The sequence below is a fragment of the Anabrus simplex genome, chromosome 4 (genome assembly GCF_040414725.1).
Source record: "Anabrus simplex isolate iqAnaSimp1 chromosome 4, ASM4041472v1, whole genome shotgun sequence".
NCBI classification, from domain to species: domain Eukaryota; kingdom Metazoa; phylum Arthropoda; class Insecta; order Orthoptera; family Tettigoniidae; genus Anabrus; species Anabrus simplex.
In genome coordinates, this window is record NC_090268.1 from 189,198,831 (window position 1) to 189,223,568 (window position 24,738).

A 24,738-nucleotide genomic window follows, 5' to 3' on the forward strand; every position below is an offset into this window, starting at 1 on the left:
ATATAATCGTGAAAAATGCTTAGTAAAGTAAAATGACAGATTCCTGAAGAATATCCCGCGGTCCGGCGGTTAAGAAACACTGGGCTAGAACAAGTAAGTTACTCTCCTCGATCTCTCCACGGACCCACATAATTCAGGATTGAATGCTGGCAACCAGTTCGTCCACTGCTGACTGCGCCCTCCGTTCCAGTGAAAGTGAGGAGCCTGGCGTGTGAGGGCGGAAGAATTCACCCATGGTATTCCCTGCCTGTAGTAAAAGGAGACTTGGAAACGTGAGTTGTCAAGATAAAGCCATGCCATGCCCGACTAACGGAGACGTGGTCGCCAACTCATGCTCGCAACTGATCCGTTAAGTTTATTATTATTATTATTATTATTATTATTATTATTATTATTATTATTATTATTATTATTATTACACACCAACTTTGTTTTACGCGAGTGAAAGCTGGGTCTACTCAGAATACCTTATTCATAAGTTGGAAGTAACAGACAGGAAAGTAGCTAGAACGATTGCTGGTGCAAACCGGTGGGAACAATGGCAGGAGGATAGGCCTACACGGAATGAGCAGATAAACACTAAGTTAGGAATGTACTCTATGGATGAAGCTGTATGCGTCAACCGGCTTCAGTGGTGGGGTCATGTGAGGCGAATGGAGGAGGATAATGGACTCTTACGGAGGGTAAGAGATTTAGAGAGAGACCAAGATGACGATAGGCAGACTCAGTTTCTAACGATTTGAAGACAAGAGGTATGGAACTAAAAACGAAGACATACAACTAGTCACGAAAGGAGCATTGTGACGGCGGTTAGTAAATAGTGCTTGTAGACTGTGTTGATGGGGTGATATCATGGAGAACACCCGAAGTATGTAGGTGTTAATATAAGGAATTATCTTCAATGGAGTAATCATATTAAGGAGGTTGTTAAGGAAGGTTACAGATCTCTTCACATGGTTATAAGAATATTTAGGGGTAAGGATGTAAAGAAGACGGCGTAAAGTTTCTGGTAAGACCTCATTTGGAGTACGGTTCTGTGTATGGGATTCACACCAGGACTACTTGATACGAAAACTGGAAAAGATCCAAAGGAAAGCAGCGCGACTTGTTCAGGGTGATTTCCAACAAAGGAACACTTACGAAAATGTTGCAAACTTTGGAATAGAAAGAGTCGGGAGTCAGGAGGCGGGATGCTCGAGTATGGTATGTTTCGAGTTGTCTTTGGAGAGATGGTGTGGAGTGACATTGATAGACAAATAAGCTTCAGCGGAGCTTTTGAAAGTAGGAAAGATCATACATAATATGAAGACGAAGTTTGATTTTTTTTTCTTTTTTTTTTTTTTGTTCGTGGCTTTACGTCGTACCGACAATCGGATAGGAAAGACCTAGGAGTTGGAAGGAGGCGGCCGTGACCTTAATTAAGGTACATTTGCTTGGTGTGAAAATGGGAAACCATGGAAAACCATCTTCAGGGCTGCCGACAGTGGGATTCAAACCGACTATCTCCCGGATGCAAGCTCGCAGCCGCGCGCCCCTAACCGCACGGCCAACTCGCGGGGTAAGTTGGAATTCAAGAGGAAGAATTGGAGCAAATATTCATTTATACGACGAGGAGTAAGAGATTGGAATAAATTATCAGGGGAAATGTTTAATAAATTTCCGAGTTCTATCAAAACGTTTAAGAAAGAACTACTTAAACAATCGACAGGGAATCTGCCACCTCGGGGACAGCTCTAAATGCAGGTGATCGACTGATTGACTGAACGCTGAAAGCCTTAACAGTGTGAAGTATGTATAATAATAATAATAATAATAATAATAATAATAATAATAATAATAACAATGCTGAGATTCTACCTCGTAGCGAGCGCCCAGCGAACTGCGGTACCCTGCTAGTCATAAAATCCTTCCCGCTAATGAGCAAAACAGAGCTGGGAACATGTTTGTATGTTAGGAGGATTGCACACAGTTGTACAACAGCAGTTGCTGGCGCTAAGGATATTACAACACAACGTACTCCGGCCGACCTTGAGAGTGTACTATACTGGAACACCAGCAGAAGCGCAACCTCGAATCACACTCAGGGATGTCAAACATGCATTCACTGGTCAAATGTTTAACATGAACAAACCACTTATTTTTCCATGTGGCCGGCTCCATGGCTAAATGGTTAGCAAGCTGGCCTTCGGTCCAGGGTTCGATTCCCGGCCGGATCGGGGATTTGAACCTTAATTCGTTAATTCCAATGGCTCAGGGCTGGGTGAGTGTGCCGTCTTCAGCATTAGTAGTCATCATAGGTAGGGCCCCATCCTCATTGACGCGCAGGTCGCCTATACGGCGTTGAATTGAAAGACCTTCACCAGGCCTCTTCCGAGGCCACACGCCATTATTATTATTATTATTATTATTATTTCCATGTACCAATTACTTCCCACTGAAAACGTCGAGACTCGTTTGAAGATCTGTGAGCTGTCTAGCGGCGGAAATACAATGCAACTAGCCGACCACAAGATAAATGACCAAAACTTACTGTTTGGAACGGTGGTCACCCTAAAGGGAACGTCGAACTATCAACTACTACATTAAACATCGCAATATTCCGAAAATTGATCACAAGGCGATAGTGTATCGGAAATGAAATGTATCCAACCATCCGATACATGCGAAGAAATTAACTACGCGTACAGATGTGGACGTAAGTATTCGTACAGTGGCAAAAATCCATCAGAATGTTATCGAGGATTACGAGAAGCCCGTGGCGAGAATGCGTTACCGTACAGGGCGGTTGCACGATGTTTAAAGGCAGGTCGGAATGAGATAGCGGTTTTTGCCCCACACAGGTCGGCCGTACATTTCTCATTATCAGACTGACAACGCCAGTAGTCTCGTTTCCGTAGACCATCGGTGGACTGTCCGGGAATTATCCATCAAACGATGTGGTACATACTGACGAAATGTCTTAACAAGAGGAAAATTGCGTCCCGGTGGGTTCCACGTCATCTCACCGACATACAGAAACGGCACCGGTATCCACCTGGACAAATACCGCAACTTAGGAGCCGCATTTTTGCAGCATATTGTTGCCAATAATGAGACGTGGGCACGAACCTAGAAGCCTGAATTAAAGCGTCTATTCGAATGAATGGCGTCACTCAGGTTCACCACGTCCACAGTCCGGCTCCATGGCTAAATGGTTAGCGTGCTGGCCTTTGGTCACAGGGGGCCCGGGTTCGATTCCCGGCAGGGTCGGGAATTTTAACCTTAATTGGTTAATTTCGCTGGCATGGGGGCTGGGTGTATGTGTCGTCTTCATCATTTCATCCCCATCACGACGCGCAGGTCGCCTACGGGTATCAAATCAAAATACCTGCACCTGGCGAGCCGAACTTGTCCTCGGGCACTCCCGACACTAAAAGCCATACGCCATTTCATTTCACCACGTCCACAGAAATTGTGACAGGAATCCAGTCGGTGAAGCGTATGCTAATCATAGCATACGACTACGAGGGTGCATCCTGTGCCTGAGGGACAAACCGTCAGTGACTCACTATTGCAGATTTCTGGATCGACATCTGCGTCCGGCTTAGCGGAGCAGTCGTTGTCCTTTATTGCGAGACGATCGTCCTATCGTGCTGCATGACACCGCATGTTGTCACGTCGCAAACAATGCCAAGCTCTCACTGCAACGGTGACATTCGGAGGTCTTGGAACACCCTCCGTACTCACCAGACATGAGTGCTTGTGACTTCGATCTGTTTCCGAAGTTGAAGGAGCCGCCGATTTCTTGGTGTGGCATCTGTACTCCGCGCAATACGGCGCTCCGTCACTGTCAGCAACAGAGAACGCCTTCCCAACTGTCCCCAACGGCTTCCCGACATTTGACAAAAGGTAATATACTTTGCGGGTGACTACAATGAAGAAATGTAACGCAACTGTACTTGTTAGTTCATTAAATATTGCGTTCTATCAATATTGCCAATACTTTATCAACAGCCCTCGTAAATGTACAATATGACAGTATTAACATGTGTATAATAAAAACAGTCTTGAACGAGGAAAAGTTTCTGAAAAATAATATCCTATATGTAAAACCTAGATAGTGCACGAAATTCAATAACCACTGATAAAAACAATTGAGATTTTTAATATTATCTTCTACCAGGGTATTCGTGACAATGGTATGGTAGTGAATAGCAGCATCAAGTTCACATACGATCCTTATTGATGTCTGCAAAGAGCTTATTTAAATGTGGGAATAGAACATATCCCTTTGATACTTTCAGGAAGGAGGTTTCACTTATGGCAGGCAAGTACTGTGAATTAATGATCTTTTCCTTACGCTATGATGTTCATGTTACCCCTTATTATCGACAACTTTCCCTTCTAAAATTTGAACAATATAGAAACCTCCACATGGCAGTATTAATCTTTCGAGTATTAAAAGAGAATATCCCATACTACTTATCTTCACAACTCAATTTCCTATCCTCTTTCCACCAGCTTAACACACGCTCCGCCAGTACACTTGCTATCCCTCTCAGCAGGTCAGCAGCATTTAGCCGTCCTTTCTTGCAAATGGAGCTAGAATATGGAATTCTCTCCCCCACAACATTAGAGCCATAAATTCCTTAAATTCCTTCAAGTTGTCTTACCGTGAGCATCTCCTCGATGTGTGCCGCCAGGCTGAATGAATCTGGAAGAGTGAATGTGTGTATGAATGTACGTTTACTGTGCTTATGGTATTTTGTCATTCAACTTTTAATTTGTAACGATAGTTTTAAGACATGACTAAGAATATTTATAGAGTTTGTTATTTTGTTTCATACTTTATTTCTAGTTTGTAATGGTAGTTTTAAGATAAGATTATGAATATTGCTCTTAGATGTACATTGTTAATGAAGTGTGGTTAAGTGTCAGAGAGGACCATGAGTCCTAACTTCGCCACTACAAATAAAGGCAAATATAATATAATAATATAATAATAAATCGCAGTTCTATGGACAGGCAACGGAAGGTTTATTGTTTTTGTTCTTTACAATTTGCCTTATGCCGAACCGACAGTTTTATGACGACGATGGGATAGAAAATGGCTAGGAGTAGGAAGGGTGTGGTCGTGACCTTAAGATCCAACCCAAACATTTGCCTGGTGTGAAAATCATAAACCACCGAAAAAATCATCTTTAGGGCTGCCGAAAGTCAGATTCGAACCTACTCTCTCCCGAATGCAGGCTCACAGTTTTCTGAAGGAAGGAATTACTAAAATCCACCGAAACGATTGAATACAGTATATTGAATTAAGTGTAATATAACAAGTATGTGAATACCGAACTCATCAGTGTTGAAGAGTTAAACTGGCATTTTGAATCCACACTGAAGTTTCTATTGAACAATATGAATTGCCACATGCATGTTGTTGTTTGAGTCATCAGTCCATAGACTGGTTTGATGCAGCTCTCCAAGATACCCTATCCTGTACTAACCTTTTCATTTCTACGTAACTATTGCATCCTACATCTGCTCTAATCTGCTTGTCATATTCATACCTTTGTCTACCCCTACCGTTCTTACCACCTACACTTCCTTCAAAAACCAACTGAACAAGTCCTGGGTGTCTTAAGATGTGTCCCATCATTCTATCTCTTCTTCTCGTCAAATTTAGCCAAATCGATCTCCTCTCACCAATTCGATTCAGTATCTCTTCATTCGTGATTCGATCTATCCATCTCACCTTCAGCATTCTTCTGTAACACCACATTTCAAAAGCTTCTATTCTCTTTCTTTCTGAGCTAGTTACCGTCCATGTTTCACTTCCATACAATGCCACGCTCCACACGAACGTCTTCAAAAACATCTTTCTAATTCCGATATCAATATTTGAAGTGAGCAATTTTTTTTTTCTTAAGAAAGCTCTTCCTTCCTTGTGCTAGTCTGCATTTTATGTCCTCCTTACTTCTGCCATCGTTAGTTATTTTACTACCCAAGTAACAATATTCATCTACTTCCTTTAAGACTTCATTTCCTAATCTAATATTTCCTGCATCACCTGCCTTCGTTCGACTACACTCCATTACTTTTGTTTTGGACTTATTTATTTTCATGTTGTACTCCTTACCCAAGACTTCATCCATACCATTCAGCAACTTCTCGAGATCTTCTGCAGTCTCAGATATAACAATATCATCGGCAAATCTCAAGGTTTTGATTTCCTCTCCTTGGACTGTGATTCCCTTTCCAAATTTCTCTTTGATTTTCTTTACTGCCTGTTCTATGTAAACATTGAAAAGGAGAGGGGACAAACTGCAGCCTTGCCTCACTCCTTTCTGGATTGCTGCTTCTTTTTCAAACCCCTCGATTCTTATCACTGCAGACTGATTTTTATACAGATTGTAGATAATTCTTCGTTCTCGGTATCTGATCCCTGTAATCTTCAGAATCATAAATAGCTTGGTCCAATCAACATTATCGAATGCCTTTTCTAGATCTACGAACGCCATGTACGTGGGCTTGTCCTTCTTGATTCGATCCTCTAAGATCAGACGTAAAGTCAGGATTGCTTCACGTGTTTCTACATTTCTTCTGAAGCCAAATTGATCTTCTCCCAACTCAGCTTCAACTTGTTTTTCCATTCTTCTGTAAACAATACGTGTTAGAATTTTGCAGGCATGAGATACTAAACTAATGGTGCGGTAGTTTTCACACCTGTCAGCACCGGCTTTCTTGGGAATAGGTATAACAACATTCTTCCGAAAATCGGATGGGACTTCTCCTGTCTCATACATCTTACGCACTAAATGAAATAACCTTGCCATGCTGGTTTCTCCTAAGGCAATCAGTAATTCAGAGGGAATATCATCATTTCCAGGTGCCTTGTTCCTATTGAGGTCACTCACAGCTCTGTCAAACTCTGACCTCAAAATTGGGTCTCCCATTTCATCAGCATCAACACCCTCTTCATGTTCCAGAACCAAATTATCTACATCTTTACCTTCATACAACTGTTGGATATACTCCTGCCATCTTTCTGCTTTGTCTTCTTTCCCTAGAAGTGGCTTTCCATCTGAGCTCTTAATATTCATACACCTAGATTTCCTTTCTCCAAAGGTTTCCTTGATTTTCCTGTATGCAGCATCTACCTTTTCCAGGACAATACAGCCTTCGACATCCTTGCACTTCTCCTTCAGCCATTCTTCCATAGCTATCTGATTCTTAGTTGATCTTTTCTTCCTTCCTAACATTTCTTCAGCAGCCCTACTGACTTCATTTTTCATGACTTTCCACTCTTGCTCTATAGTGTTTCCTTCGGCCTTTTCATTTAGTCCTTGCGCAACATGTTCCTTGAAACAATCCCTCACACTCTTTTCTTTCAACTTGTCTAGATCCCATCTTTTTTGCATTCTTTCCTTTCTTCAATTTCTTCAACTTCAGATGGCATTTCATGACCAACAAGTTGCGGTCAGAGTCCACGTCTGCTCCTGGGAAAGTTTTGCAATCCAACACCTGGTTTCTGAATCTGTGCCTAATCATAATGAAGTCTATTTGATACCTCCCAGTGTCTCCAGGTCTCGTCCACGTATACAGCCGTCGTTTGTGGTGTTTGAACCAAGTATTGGCAAGGACTCAATTATGATCAGTGCAGAATTCAACCAGCCGACTTCCTCTTTCGTTCCTTTGTCCCAATCCAAATTCTCCTACTGTACTACCTTCTCTTCCTTGGCCTACCACTGCATTCCAGTCTCCCATCACAATTTGATTCTCGTCACCTTTTACATATTGTATTAAATCTTCTATCTCCTCATATATTCTTTCGATTTCTTCATCATACGCTGAACTAGAAGGATATAGACCTGCACTATTGTGGTGGGCATTGGTTTGGTGTCTATCTTGACGACAATAATTCTTTCACTATGCTGGTCGTAGTAGCTTACCCGCTGTCCTATTTTCTTATTCATTATTAAACCAACTCCTGCATTTCCCCTGTTTGATTTTGTGTTGATAATTCGGTAGTCGCCTGACCAAAAATCTTGTTCTTCCTGCCAACGTACTTCACTTATACCAACTACATCTAACTTTAGCCTATCCATCTCCCTTTTCAGATTCTCTAACCTACCACAACGATTCAAACTTCTAACATTCCACGCTTCGACTCGCAGAATGTCAGTATCCATCTTCCTGATGATCGCCCCCTCTCGTGTAGTCCCCACCCGGAGATCCGAATGGGGGACTAGTTTACCTCCGGAATATTTTACCCGGGAGGAAGCCATCATCAGTACATCATTCATACAGAGAGAGCTGCATGTCCTCGGGAGTTAGTTACGGCTGTAGTTTCCCGTTGCTTTCAGCCGTGTAGCAGTATCAACACAGCTAAGCCATGTTGAGTATTATTACAAGGCCGTATCAGTCAATCATCTAGACTGCCGCCCTTGCAACTACCGAAAGGCTGCTACCCCCCTTTCGATGAACCATTCGTTAGTCTGGTCTCTCAACAGATACCCATCCGATATGGTTGCACCTGCGGCTCGGCTATCTGCATCATTGGGACACGCAAGCCTCCCCACCGCGGCAAGGTCACATGCATATCACGTAAAAAGAACGTTCTACAACAAAATCTGTGCTGAGATTAACAGGTAAATACCGCTCGACAATGTACAATATTTCACATCTACTCTGCAGAACTGTCTTTGGAACAATATGTTTCACAACAAGTAAGTTTATATGGTGCCTGCCTTACCTTATTACGAGGTCATTATTATTATTATTATTATTATTATTATTATTATTATTATTATTATTATTTGGCGTAGGTATGATTTATATATGACACAATCTCTTACAAACTAATTATACAGCTAATGTGAAACGTTACAACATCGAAAGAGAAATACGAATTTGTCAATTTAAACAGCAGAAATGGTTTTGCACAGTGAGAATGTGCACTGCAGGCTGAACTACAAGTGAATACACATTCCTTATCCACTCCCCTGCCTCAGGTGTTGTCGAGTTGAGGTCTTTATGCTGAGTAGGAAAGCTCGTAGTGGGCATTCCTGTACGATATGCCTCACTGTTGAACTCACCACAGTCTCAAGAAGTGTCTGACCATCCCCAGTTGTGTAGAGTCGATGTTCTACCTACTCAACTTCTTACGCGGTTTAATCAACTCCAGGTTTGGCGTGGAAGGTTGAAGCCAGTAAGTTTTCTGGATGTACTGTTAAATATCCACCATCCACCAGTTGACGGTGGGGTTGAAGCAGGTGAAGTTATCTTTGAGGCTTCCACACAGGTTAACAGTACATCATGCCTGCCTCATACTACACGGTGATCGAAAACTAACTAACTAACTAACTAACTAACTAACACAGTATACAAGACATACTGTACAACACACACAAATCAAACCAAGTCTTTACAACATATCCTCGAAATGGCCTCCCTGTTCACCAATGTATGCGCGAGCTCTTCTTACGATGTTCGAGGACACTTCGTGCAACAGATCCACTTTAACGTAAGCGGTCTATTAGTTTCGTTCCACACCACTTATTAAATCGTTAAAAACGCACTCTAGCCATCGTCGCCCTTGTCTTCCTCTACTTCTGTAACCCTCTTACTCTCCTTGGTAACCTATCATCCTCCATTCGCCTCACATGACCCAGCCACCTAAAACGAATCATCCATCGCGTTTATTCAATCTTAGCCTGTAACTCCTCATTCCGAGTACTTTTCTACCATTGTTGCCACCTGTCTGTACCAGCTGCTGTACTTTCATATCTGTTACTTCTGACTTATGAGTAAGATATCCTGAGTCCACCCAGCTTTCACTTACGCAAAGCGACGTTGATCTGAAAACAGACCGGTGTAAAAACAGTTTCACCCGGGAGTTGACTTCTTTCTTAGAGAATACTGCATCTGCTTTGCTGCAAACTGATTCAATCTCACGTACGATAATATCATCCTGGGAGAACATACATCTTAAATACTTGAAATAATCTGCCTGTTCCTGCCTTTTATTCTCAATCTTACATTCAATTTTCTTAGTTTTCTTACTTACTGGCATCAATTTAGCCTTCGACAGGATAATTTTCGTATCATACTCATTGCACCTAGTTTCAAGTTCTAAGATATTAGACTGCAGGCTTTCAGCACTATCTGTCATTAAGACGAAAGTTGTCGGCATAGGCTGAACTAAAAGTAAATTTCCGCGTAATTGTATCCCATCCTGCCACGTTATGCCTTTCGGGGGACGATCCATGTAAACTATGAACAGCAAAGGTGAAATATTACAGCCTTGTCTAAACTCTGTATGTACTTTGAAGCACTAACTTATTCTATCATCAGTTCTCAATGCAGCGCAATTGCCAACAACTTCAATGCCTTTTATTGCTTTAATAATAATAATAATAATAATAATAATAATAATAATAATAATAATAATAATAATAATAATAATAATAATAATTGCCGGAATGCAGACTTTCAAATAAGTTATTAAAAGGAAATGAACCGACTACCATTTTTCACAATAACGCTGTTTTGAATGCCATCCTACTTCGGCAGTTGCAAAATCTTAACATTGCAAACGAATGACTGAACAGCAATACAATGCAACCCGAAAAAAAAAATGGAAAACCATTTAAAAGGTGGTCGACAGCAAGATTCAAACAAAGCCTCCCGATATGTGGTTAGTGGACAATAATTAGATTTAGCCTAAATGGAATGTACAAAATAGTATTTCGCAGTTCATACAAACTCCTGCTAAAAGCGAATATGAATTCGTCAAAATCATGACCACAAAAATAGTCTACCATTTAAAACAGCATCAACTCTGCTTCATAACCTCCACATTTTTATTAATACTTCGACTCCCTCCCAATTAAAATGCAACATTGTAAAAGTAACTAACTTGATGGCAATATGGAGACGCTGCTCGCAATACGGTTCTTCCCTGTTTACATTAAGAAGTCCAGCCTCTTGGCTGAATGATCAGTGTAGTGGCCGTCTGTTCAGAGACCTCCAGATTCAATTTCCGGTCAGATCGGGAACTTTAATTTTCATTTATTCTTTTAACTCGACTCGTGGCCTGGGTGCTTGTATTAGTCTTCAAAACGCACGTCTGTATTTACATAAAACATAGGCCATCACAAGAACATGCGACAGAGAATATATCTCTTCACGTGGTGGTGATGATGGTAATGATTATTTTAAGGCCAACCATCCTCTATTAACACTAACCAGTGGGGAAAAAATGTAAGGGATCCCACACTTCGAAAAAAAATGAAGGTATCCGCCAAAGAAAGGAGAGCCACTAAGCGGGTGAAAATGTAAGACATGCTAGTTCTCGAATACCGTCGGGGTCGGAAAAGAACAAGGGTTGACTAAGAGAGGTCGGACAGGAGAGAGAACAGTGAGGATAGATCAAATTTGAAGCAATGCCAGGACTCGGGTAAGGGCTTCGTGGTCGTCATCCCACGCTCCTAAGTTAAGAGCCCCTGGAGCCCCTTTTAGTCGCCTCTTACGACAGGCGGGAGATGCCGTGGTAAAAGACAAATAAGAAATACTTCAGTTCTGATTTCGCTCAAAGATATCCTTGCAACAAACCTATGTCAATCAAGGAGTTAACCGGGGAAAAAAAATCACAAAGAAGTCACTTTTCGGTCTTTAGGGTAATTTTATTTAGAAGGGTCAATGTAAAATTTCCGATCTAAATCTTAATATTTCCATTTTATCGTAATCATTTCAATTTGTACACTTATTACCTCAATGCATGGACTGAGTTAGTGTACCGGTAGTGAAGGTCATTTATTTTATACACTTCCTCACAAATTAGTTTCTCTCAAATATAATGTACATTTTTTCTGCAACTTACCTTTTTTCCTGAATATACTTTCTGCACTTCCAAAGAATCAATTATTTAGAATGCTAAGGAAATATCAGAATTTGGCGAACATTTCACATTTTAATGCAACATGTTATTAACAATAAAAAATTAGGGTACCGTAATCCAAAAAATATTTGTTTCTGATTGTAAAAACTACATATAAAGGCGGGTACACACTAGGAGGCTGCAACATGCAACGCAACGGTTGCTGCAACCTTGCAGAAGTGTACGTTCGTCAAACCTCGATGCGAACACCAGTAGTTCCGCAGCGTTTGTTGTGACACATGCAACAATGCCGTCCAGTATACTCGTCATAAGTGCTGTGTATATTCTGCTGCATTACCTAATTGAAGACTATAAACATCCCCGTCGATGGTGGCAAGGTGACTTAAAAAGGTAAAGCTTATTCCAGTTTGCTTCTGGATTTGAAATCGCAAGAAATAAGAAGATATTTTAAGAATTTCGTTCGTATATCACCGACCGATTTGGAGTATTTATTAAATTTGATTGAACTGAAAATGAAAACAAGGGACACGAAATTTAGGAAAGCTATATCTGTTCAAGATAAATTGGCACTTACTTTCAGATTTTTAGCCACCGGTGACAGCTTCAGCAGCTTGCACTATCTCTTCAGAATATCCAAGTAAGTCATAAGTTTTTTTTTGTTTTTTTTTTTGCTATTTGCTTTACGTCGCACCGATACAGATAGGTCTTATGGCGACGATGGGATAGGAAAGGGCTAGGACTGGGAAGGAAGCGGCCGTGGCCCTAATTGAGGTACAGCCCCAGCATTTGCATGGTGTGAAAATGGGAAATCACGGAAAACCATCTTCAGGGCTGCCGACAGTGGGGTTCGAATCCACTGTCTCCCGGATGCAAGTACACAGCTACGCGCCCCTAACCGCATGGCCAACTCGCTCGGTAGTCATAAGTAAATTTGTACCACAAGTGTGTCAAGCAATCATCAGCGAATTAAAAGATCACATAGAAGTAAGGTTCATTTAATTTTATTTCATTTCATTAAACTTTTTTTTGTATGAGATGTCATTTATATTGAAACCATTTGGCACTTCACTGAAGGGTCCCATGATAATGAACAATTGCGATATAATACTATTAAATTTAGACACGATTTCTTAGTCCACTCCAAGACCTCCGCGCGTCCTGACTGCGAAATCTGCCTGCAACACGTCAACGAACACACTGCGCGCCGCTTTGTGTTCGCCGGAATACCGACAACCAGATGGATCATAGCGCGCCTCACTGCCAACGGTTGCAGCAACTAAGCTCAAGGCGTACTCATTAGAAAAATATGGTCGCAGCAATCGTTGCGTTGCATGTTGCAGCCTCCTAGTGAGTACCCGCCTTAAGACTATAAATACAGAAACGTAGGTCACTGGGTTCGTCGGTAGTCTTGCAAAGGTACATTGCCTCCAGTAAAGTGATAAAATATGTATAACAAACTAGGTGAAGTACTCGTCGTTGACGGGATAAATACTTAGCAGGGGAATGTTATGTATTTTGTCCACCCCTCATGTCGTTCCCTCTCCCTGGTAGTGGCTTGTAACCTAGTCTCTTCCTTGTTCTCTGTGCACTTTGCAGTTTAATATTGTTTTCTATTATTGCTGATCTCTTCCTTCCACCGTAAAAGAAAGCCAAGTATTACTCGCACACATTTTAGTGATACATGGACACCCTAGTGCTGAATCGGTCGACCTCGGTTATCTTCGAGATTCGTATTTTTTTTTTTTTTTTTTTTTTTTTTTGCTAGGGGCTTTACGTCGCACCGACACAGATAGGTCTTATGGCGACGATGGGATGGGAAAGGGCTAGGAGTTGGAAGGAAGCGGCCGTGGCCTTAATTAAGGTACAGCCCCAGCATTTGCCTGGTGTGAAAATGGGAAACCACGGAAAACCATCTTCAGGGCTGCCGATAGTGGGATTCGAACCTACTATCTCCCGGATGCAAGCTCACAGCCGCGCGCCTCTACGCGCACGGCCAACTCGCCCGGTGAGAGATTCGTATTGGCAACGTTTGAAACACAAACTATGAATTGCTTATGCATCGCTGTGCGACATCTGGCGTACAATTTACGTACTAGTACTGTTGTTTACACAGCAAAGCCAAACCAAGACCGACTCCAATCCTCAGACCGTAATATCAAAGAAACATGGCGTCCGAAGTAGCCGGATTGCTCGGATTGGCTAACGCAAAAATATCACGTAAAATGGTGGTGATTTAACATGATAAATGTAACATCATAGGGAAAATCCTTTTCCTCGTATGAAAACGCTTCGCCAACAAGTACGCACCACATATAATCGACTAGAATCACATACAATCTACTAGAAAATCGAGCAACAAGTTGATTATTTAGAAATTTCATTTAGTTAAATAACGTTTCCTCTTAAATTTCACTTCGCTGAAAAATGCATAATAAAACTGTTAAAATTATATTTATAACATCATTTTGAATGTTTCGAAATAAATTAAGGTGCGAAGTTCCTCAATTTACTCGCTCTCGTGAGAAATATGAAACATAATTTGCTGCCTTACTTTTGAAGTGGTGGGCAATTTCTTATGTTCAGCACCCAATGAAAGGGAAGTATACCCGAAATAATGTTTTACGTCGATAGTAATAAAGCTTTACGTCCCACTAACTACTTTTTTACGGTTTTCGGAGACGCGGAAGTGTCGGAATTTATTCTTGCAGTAGTTCTTTTACGTTCCAGTAAATATACCGACACGAGGCTGACGTATTTGAGCACCTTCAAATACCGCCGGACTGAGCCAGGATCGAACCTGCCAACTTGGGGTGAGAAGGCCAGTGCCTTAACCGTCTGAGCCATTCAGCCTAAGTACACCAGAAATGATTGTGTTAACCCAGTAAACGGCCCTGGTAATGCTAACATAATACTGACATATGGCATAGCAGCACTTCACACAATGATGGTAACCTTAGTAATGAAATATTCTGACACTTAAAGATATAATAGGTTTCTATCCATTAAAGAACATAAGTTCAAAATCTCTATTGACTCTAAACATTGATATTTAACCACATGGACGAGTTTCAGTTCGGTGTAGTCTGCTTGATAACGGATAACCACAGCATGAATCGGAAGGTGTTGGTAGTTTTAAACCCTGCGTTACAAACCCAGCTAATCCCTCCAAGTCACTATGTCTTCTGTGCAACAGTATACAGACTGCCCCAACTGTCACACTTATAAGTTTTGTTATACTCCAAGATCTAGTCAGACATTTCCGGAGACAAGAATAGATTACTGTAAAATACACTTGCATCTAAATCACTCGGCACTTTAAAGCACGTAGACACTGACGGAATATCACAATATCAATTATATTCTATCTACATTATATTTTTTTAGGAACACGAATAGGTTCACCATTTGGAATTAGAGAAGTCTTCCCTAACTCAGACTTATTCTCAAAATGATGTATGCACACTACAGTTTTGTCATCGGCTTCAAAATAATCATGATGTATATTCCTAACACATGTCTCTCTTAATGTTTTATTCCGTATAAAAATGAAGAATAGTTGTATGAGAGCCATTGCCATAGTTAGACTTAAACCTGGTTCACAACATGATCAAACCAAACGCATTCTCACACACTGCGTGTAATTACCGATCCTAAGTGTCCATTGACTCGTATAAATACACTCGCATACTTATATTCTACAAATAAACTAACATATATAGCCAAATTTCATGAAATTACAGCGACTACATACGATAACAACAAACCAAAACAAATCCAAATTTCCAACATGTCCGGCTACTCGATTCGCCATCTTTGAACGATCGAGAGTAGCATTAAGGTCTGAGGATTGGAGTCGTTCTTGGCCAAACTGTAGAATTCATGCTACGAACAAGATTCGCATCGACAAATGTTATATGTTATATAATGTGTGTGCAACACAGTTGTTGGCTTAAGATAATAACGGTTTGGAAAATTCATATCGACCGACGATATTATCGATTGAATTCAGACTGCATTTCCATTCTGTTGGCAGTATTACCGGAACCGGGAGAGCTCCCTCCTTAATCCTTATCCCTGTACAAAAAAATATCACAAAAGTGTGCGAGTAATATAGGTTTCCGATACTGTAGGCCTTCACATCTAGTTTTCTTTTGACTGATACTAGGGCATCCAATGTCCTTCCTTCCACGACTTTTCCTCATTTCGATAGTCATCTTGACAATTTTCCATGCATTAGCTAGGTGTAGCACCCCTGGTTGACGGGAGAATCATACAGCATGTGCAAAGTTACTTAACTCCAAAACTACTTTCCGCCGATATTCACGCAGGCTGTTTTACTCGGGACGCAGCAGTAATCCCATCTGTCGGAGATGAGGGGCAGCAAAGGAGAGAAAAAACATCCCAACAATCGCCAACGTTATGTTACTGTTGATCAGTTGTATGAGCTACCTATATTGTACGCCTTCACATTCACTTTTCTTCCGACTCTGTGCTATTAGAGCATCTAGTGTAAAGGGAGTCGTTCCTTCTTTCATGATTCCCTCTTCTCTCACTCGTTCCTTAACGATTTCTTTAGCATTTTTAATAATCATATTCACATCTTTTCTTGTCGATATGGACCGAGATGACCATGCGGATTTACACTTTAACACAATCATTACAAAAATCATCGGCAGTTAACACGATTGAACATTTCCTGTTAGCTACAGTATGCTAGGCGTTGATATGGACCGAACAACCAAAGTCTAAATTCATGAATGCTGTTATTAAGTTTTATCGTATCGACTATGATAAGACAAAAATGACCGGAAATTGTATTCACAACAACATTTGGTTATGTAGTACTTTTCGACAGAACCAATAATATAGGTGTTTTAAAAATGAAATTTTAGGCGCCTTCCCTTAAGCTACCATTTCAACCAGCATGAATACAATTATTGACAGCCTAGATTGTAGTGCCTTATTCCCTGACTTTACACGCAGATTATAATTAATTTCTGTACACCCATTTTCTCGTGGTTTAGAGTTGATATGGACTTATAAACAAAAACCGACATTCAATAATTTTTCTGTTACAATAATCGATAAGGTGAAACTTTAGACATAAATGATCGTAAATTTAATTAAATATAACTTTAGCTATGCAGTATTTATCGATAGCACCACTACTAATAACATAGATTTTTTATAATTAAATTTTAGGCTTCCCCTGAACTACCATTTCACTAACCGTGAATAAAATTATTTATAGCCTAGATTGTAGAACTTCATTCTCCAACTTTTCATACCGATTTTCATTAAATCCACTCTTCAGCCGTTTTCTCGTGACACACACACACGTGCATATTATACACGCTTTTAATATACATCTCGAAAGCCAAGAATAACGGCAGAGAGGATTCGTCGTGCTGACCACACGACACCTCGTAATCTGCAGGCTTTTAGACTGAGCAGCGGTCGCTTGGTAGGCCAAGGCCCTTCAAGGGCTGTAGTGCCAAGGGGTTTGTTTGGTTTGGTTCTTAATATACACCACTGCAAAGGTCAACGTTTGCTTAAGCTACATTACAATTCTTGCTAGGATTGAATGGTAACTTAAAATTGTTTTCAGCTTTTTTTGGTATATATTAGAACATTTCCGACTGATACCTAGTTAACGCGTTCTTTAAATTTACCTTTTACACTAGCTGATGTACCCGTGCTTCGCTACGGGATTCTCAGAAAGACTGACTTTGTGGTTTTCCTAACATAAGTCAACATAGATCATTACAAAAACGTCGGTAGGAATGTGGTGATTAAAAGCAATGTTATCAAAATACTCGATCAAATTAAAAACCTCACATATTCTCACTTTTAACGAACAGTACCACGGTGCCGATGTAACAGTCCACAGTTTCAGGGCTGTAATGACCAGGATTAACCAGTATGTTACGTACCAGTAGTATCAGAAAATGTATGAATCAGAGGAATGGCACACTAATGAAGAAAGTTATCTAACACCCCAGCTACTTCCCGCCAATGTTCAGGCAAGCTGTTAACACTCGGTATGCCCGGGCGAGTTGGCCCTGTGGTTAGGGGTGTGCAGCTGTGAGCTTGCATCCGGGAGAGACTCGAACCACACTATCGGCAGCCCTGAAGATGGTATTCCGCGGTTTCCCATTTTCACATCAGGTAAATGCTGTTATGTACCTTAATTAAGGCCAAGGCCGCATCCTTCACACTCCTAGCCTTTTCCTATCCCATCGTCAACATAAGACCTATCTATGTCGGTGCAATATAAAGCAAATTTAAAAAAATACTCGGTACGCAGCAGTAAACCTATGTATCATAGATGATTGGCAACAGAAAAGACAAAACACATCACAACAAACAATGGTCAATGTAATGTTACTGTTGATCATTTTTATGAGCTTTCTATGTTGTAGTCCTTCACATTTAGTTTTCTTTCGACTCTGTGATATTAGGGCGTCTTGTAAAAGTATTTATAGCGTAGACTGTAGTTTCTTATTCTTCGACTTTACATACCGATTTTCATTAAATTCTGTTTACCCATTTTCTCGTGACTCGGCGGTGATACGGACTTACTAACAAAAATCCAAATTCATTAATATATCTGCGGTCTTAGCCGGTACGGTAACAATGTATAAGACATAAATGATCGGAAATGTAATGCTGTATAACTTTAGTTATTTAGTATATCGATACGACCACTAATAACACAAATATTTGAGAATTAAATTTTAGGCCTTCCTCTAAACTACCATTTCACTCAGCGTGAATACAATTATTCATGGCGTAGATTATAGCGACTTATTCCATGACTTTGCATACCGATTTCCATTTCATTAAGTAGGACCACGAATAACAAATATTTGAAAATTACATTTTAGGCCTTCCCCTGAATTTGTCTCAGCGTGAATAAAATGATTCATGGCCTAGATTGTAGCGACTTATTCCCCGACTTTGCATACCGATTTTTTATTTCATTCTCTTCAGCTGTTTTCTCGTGATGCGTGTACATACATACAGATAGGCAGAGACAGAAATTATGGAAAATTTAAAAGTGCATTTCCTTGTTACTGTGACGACGACTGATTTAGAAATACCATCCTTTTTAAATTCTGAGCAATGTACAGACAAAACTTATATATATATATATATAAAATAATTCGCTGGGGCCATCAAGGACCTCGTTAAGTCTTGTTGCATTTGACACTGAACTTGGCCTTCTTTAGAGCCCAAATTTCCCTCATTCTTTGTGAGTGGGCCTGCTTACGCTCCTCTGTCCAAGGGGCACCGTGTCTTCTCTTCGGTTGCTCGTCTCGGTTTAGCCCGTTCGTCAATATTTTCTTGCGGAAGAGATCTCTGTTAAGGGCGTATTCAGCTGAGATATGTAGCATTTGCAAGTCTTCTTTGGTATTTCTAAACCAGGGAATTGTGGTTTTGGGGTTTGAATCAAAAAAGTGAAAGATTTCTTTAGTTAACTTTCTTCCGTCCATTCTTTTCAGATTACCGTAAAATCGTGCCCGTCTTTTTCTGATTGTGTCGGTAATTTTCTCTATTTTGCTGTAGACTTCCTTGTTGGATCTCTTTTGATGGATTCCATTTCTGTACTTTGATCCCAAGATTCCTCTCATAATTTTGCGTTCTCTTTTCTCCAGTTCTTCAAGGAGTCCTTTGTTGGCATTTAGAGACAGGGTTTCGGCTGCATATAGAACTACTGGCTTCAGAACTGTTTCATGGTGACGAATCTTGGTGTTTTGGGAAAGGCATTTTTTGTTGTAGATTGTGCGGGATGTTTGGTAGGCTATTGCGTCGCAAATACGTCTTATGACGACGACGGAATAGGAAAGTGTTAGGATCAGGAAGGAAGCGACCGGTATAGCCCTGGTTTTTCTCCTGGTGTGATTTCTTTTTCAATTTGCTTTACGTCGCTCTGGCGACGATGTGATAGGAAAGCCTCGGAGCAGGAAGGAAGCGGCCGTGGATTTAAGCATTTGCCTGGTGTGAAAATGGGAAACCATGGAAGACGTTCTTCAGGACTGCCAACAGTGGAGTTCGAACCCATTAACTCCCGAATGCAAGCAGACAGCTACGTGACCCAAATCATGCAACCACTCGCTCGGTGGTTAACGCTGTCGTAAGTAATTTAAGGGCGAGTGTACTTCTCCCTAGAACAATCACAGCCACCCAGCAGGACCAGTAACACCAGAATTGAAAGGGGCTAATCCTTCGGGTATTCATGAACGAAATCCCACTACCACAATAATAATATTGCTGATTGTGACATATATATATATATATAATTAGCTACCGATACTGATTTAACTTCGCACTAACACATAGGTTTTCGAGGACGCAAGGATGGGAAAGGAAAGGCAGCGCTCGTGGCCTTAATTAAGACAGTCTCAGCCAGCATTTGTCTGGTGTGAAAATGGGAAACCACGGAAAACAGTCTTCAGCGCTGCTGACTGTGGGATTCAAACACCACATCTCCCGAATGCAAGTTCACACCTACGCGATCCTAACTCTACGTAAATAATACGATTATCTGAATAAATGTATAAATCTTCACCGATGTCAAAAAAATCAGTTTTCTTGAATGAATGTACACTTGCATAACAGGCGAAAAATAGCTCACTTATCCCTTTGCAATAGCAGGGTGGAGCGATGTGGAAACACTCCCCACGAACAGTAAAAACGTTGAAAATGTAACAGAGCGGTTTTTTTTTTTTTTTTTTTTTTTTTTGTGGGGAAACATTCAATTACGAAATCAGTTTCAATATAGACCTGACATTTCTAGTGAACTATTAGAAATTAATTGTATAACCTCCATCATGAGTGAAGAGTTTGTCTACAGTAATGGCATGGGAAGAAGCTTTTCCTTTTCAAATCTTTAAAGAACATACATCTGGTTGTATAATCATTTTGGTAGATGTTCCAGTATAGCTGAAGGCAAACGAAAATCAGTTCACAGAGCAGTAAAACATAAAGCTGAACTAACGATGAAAGTGAACTACACTCACTGTAATTTAAGCTTATCAACGTTTGGAGAGGCGTACTTACATCAGGCCACATTTTCGCTGTCAGCGTGACGGATTGTTGGAAGACCCGGGTCTGCAAGCGACCCTGTCCCGTTGAACCCTCATCTCCTGGAACACACAAGACACCACACACGATCACACCACTGCTTTACACTACACTGCCAGCAGGTCAGGTGCGACACTGGCCTTGAGCCCCGCTCACAAAACAAGGCTAGCATGTCTGCAGAGTCTAGAAGGCTCTGGCCAGGTGGCGCTAGTGGCTGGCCATGGCGGTCAAGCGTTACTGTCCCACAGCAAAAGAAAGTACATTGCAAGGATCATTAGAAGAGTTGTGAAAGTTAAAGCAAGATACATATTATATGTCATGTTATTATTATGAAAAAGAACTCGAACTACGTGGTTATCAGAGACATGATTGATATGATAAATCAATTTTCTGTAGTTCACATTCCAAGATTAACAACAAAAAATGACAGGAAATGAGGAATATTGTTGCAAACCGTGTTATGTTCACAGAACAAAGTTTTACAGGAACAGTAAAAAAAACCAACCTAATTCCGAGCAAATAATGCAAGTTATCTCTGAACACTCAAACGGAAATCTAACTCGTTTATCAAAAATCCGCCGAAAAAAAAATCACTTCAAAGTTGGTTTGCATGAGAATTGGGAAACAGTACTGGATACAACACAGTTTGATCCACACAATATAGTAATCGGGTTGTAAGAATAATGAGGAGATAGTAATTTTTCAAATTCCTGTGTAATCAAGAAAAAACCAAAGTTGTTATTACATGCATTTCACAATGCAGGTTTGTGAGGATTCTAAAGTGCAAAATCACACGTCATTGTTAACAGTAGTCTCCGTTTGGCTTCAAGCAGTGCCTCAAATGTCGTCATGTGAGGGTCTTTATTAGAATTTCTGTAAATTAAAAAGAAATAATCATCTAGAATCAGCAGTGTGAACATTGTGCCTGCATTTAAATAACTGATATGACAACGTGTCTAATAATGCACGTCAGTATTATAGGCGTGTATCGTAAAAAAATGTCATGGTTTCTGTACCTCAAGCGTACCTTGCCTCGGATTTTTAGCTGCCGTGCGTTCTTTTCTTTCTTCTGTCTCTTTCGGCTGCCTTTAGAATACTCCTGTACGCTAATGTCGTGCTCCACCTTCAGACTAATGTGAGAGTGTGGGGGCGGTTAGTAGATTCACAGAGGCTTGCAGACTGAACGCTGAAAGGCATAACACTCTATAATGAAGATGTATGTATTGTGTTATCCTTTATCATGTACATTTTTCGGTGGTTTATTTTTTTCTTTGTTACTTTAAGTTAAGCAAGTTTTATTCCATGCCTCTTTCGAAGTTTGGAATGTAAAAATATAATGTTAATGTACGGTTATTGGGAATCAAGGTTTCTCAGTCTTTTCTTGTTATAGTGATGTGTGAAAATAAGTTATATTGGTTATTCTGATGGCTGTTGCGGGTTAAATGGTATGCGAATTGATTTCTGCACTCTGATCTCCACCGGGAATGCCATACTCATGCAGGTTTAGACACTCAAGCGAAACGTTAGTCATTGCACACGCTGTAGAGGCGGACAATGGGGGAAGCACTGTTATCATTGAGGCGAACTTTATGTTCGCGGCCGTCCGGTCGTTCTTTGGTTAACGACCAAGATTTTGGTATGGTGAGCACGCGACTTGCCGTGCGCACAACAATATTTCTCTGTCGTCCTAATTCCGGACAGCTCCACAACACGAGTTCGAGCGGTGTCTAGCCGTACTCACCGCTACATTAGCGCTTTAAGTAAAAGGCTTGGGACATCTTAGTCATCAGTCTCGTCCGCGGGGAGTCGTAAGGCCCTATGTTACCAATGTTAAAATGGTGATATAAATGTCCCACTTCCTCAGGATCTGTGAGATACTGAGATCGTATTTTTCATTGTTGGTATTATTCATTCGTTTCAGTACACTGATCCTCAATTACTAAAAACTATGTATTGAGTAAAGGCTGTAAATTAGTTCAAAGGAGCTCCATCCCCCACCCCCACCCCCCTCCCTTCCCCTCACCGACCCGTCCCTACCAGAAAAGGCGGGCATTTTATTTATTTTGAATAATCTACTGAATGAAAATTGTTTGCAGAGGTTCCATGGCATTATAGTGCTATTCTGCACATATGGTAAACTTTTAATCGTGATATATGCTTAACCAGCGGTTTCTTAGGGTACGGGGCGTTTATGCACACACAAATATTTTCGAGTAGACTGAGATTATAGTAAAAAATTGTCACCGAAACTTACTTAGGAATAAATATTCTACAACCCTCCTGGTTAGTAGTCCTCATCTTCTTCTCCATCTTTCTTCCCAATGCTGCCCGCTCTTCACAGTACCAAATCTCAGTAGTACTCTAAGGTCCTCCAAGACCTATAGTCTTGAACTGAAACCATTGTTAAATGTCAGTGCAGCATCGAACGCACCAAGCTGTAATGCTGACAAACTTATTATTATTATTATTATTATTGTTACCGTGTTTTGGTGGTAGGTAGAGGTGAAAGAAGGTGCGGGGTGGTGAACAGGTCTCAAGCTACGAAAGTAAAATTAATTTAAAATTTAACAAGGTTATATTTTCTTCTCAAAATTAAGAAATAACAATTACGGCAGGTACAGAGTAGAAAGGCAACAACAGTTCCAATTACCGGATTTACAGGATTTGGGCTTCGAGCCCCAAATTCACAATTCTTGAGCAATTAGCCCGACTTTACTCCAAAATAAATTTTACCAGAGGGGCCGAAAACCCCGTTCATGTTCCAGAGCACTTGCTCCAAATTACACAAAAAAGCCTCCTTGAGGCATACAACACTTAATTTTCAAAAAAGAGCCACTCGCTCTTAACTTTAAGCCTCTCAAAGGCCACACCAAACTCCACCTTCAAGTTGTCCCCTCTGGACATAGACACAGGGGTAAAATACCCAACCTACTGAGGTCTATTAAGTGAGAAAAGATTAATTACTTGACCTCTAAAATAACAATTTGAGAGGAGGCGAACTTGCGCTCCAAATACGCTTTGTTTAAAACCTACTTGGCACTAGGCCGTTAATACAAGGGCTAATCCCATACTAAAGAGGTGACTTAAGAAGGAAACTATTTACATTACGTCGAAGAAGAATAGGTTGAGAAAAATATAAGTTCACCTCAAAACAATATGAGTGGGAGCTCGAGAGGGTTAAGCACTCTCTATCCCAATATGTAGTTTAAAAGATAGAATAAATACAAGTTTCTTTACATTTTAAGGAAGGTTACATAATGGAAAAACTTCGGACCCGCCCCGAGAGTTAAACTGCTGAGCAAGCAAGAAAAGAAGTAATTAATCGGCCATTACCTGGTTGTTGACTGTCGCCGAAGAAAGAGGCGCTTCCCGCCCCCTGCTATGTACTTTACACACTGAAAGATGGAACAGAAGTGGCCCGGAGACCCTAAAATCAGCAGTTTATATCCTCTCGCGGAAAGTTCGAGGCGTTAGGGGAATGAGAACACCCTCCCACAAAAACTTTATTGGGTAGGATACAGCAACATATTCAAGTTGGGGGAAGATACATCCGATTGGTCAAAAATTAATAAAAGAAATTCGGGATTGGCTAAATACAAAACGAGGGGAAAGAGAGGGGTATACAGCCAACTTAAACAATAACCAAAAGAAATTTAACAAGAAACAAACTTTTGAAATAAAAATTTCTCCAAAAACAAAAGTTCTTTCACTCCGCACTAGGGTGCACTATTGTTGATCTTCAGTAGTGTCCTCTGGAAGAGAAAGTTCACACTTCT

At 40.7% G+C, this 24,738-nt stretch overlaps 1 protein-coding gene across 3 annotated transcripts in view; it reads right to left on the reverse strand.

The window, feature by feature from the left end:
• LOC136871749 (uncharacterized) overlaps window positions 1-24,738 on the reverse strand; it is a 575,821-nt gene that overhangs the window by 154,288 nt on the left and 396,795 nt on the right. For all 3 annotated transcript variants that reach the window (XM_067145298.2, XM_067145297.2, XM_067145296.2), the window contains exon 2: window positions 20,939-21,024. In XM_067145298.2, coding sequence (XP_067001399.1) covers window positions 20,939-20,950 — 12 coding nt within the window. In that variant the 5' untranslated portion in view covers window positions 20,951-21,024. The remainder of the gene's footprint in view (window positions 1-20,938; window positions 21,025-24,738) is intronic.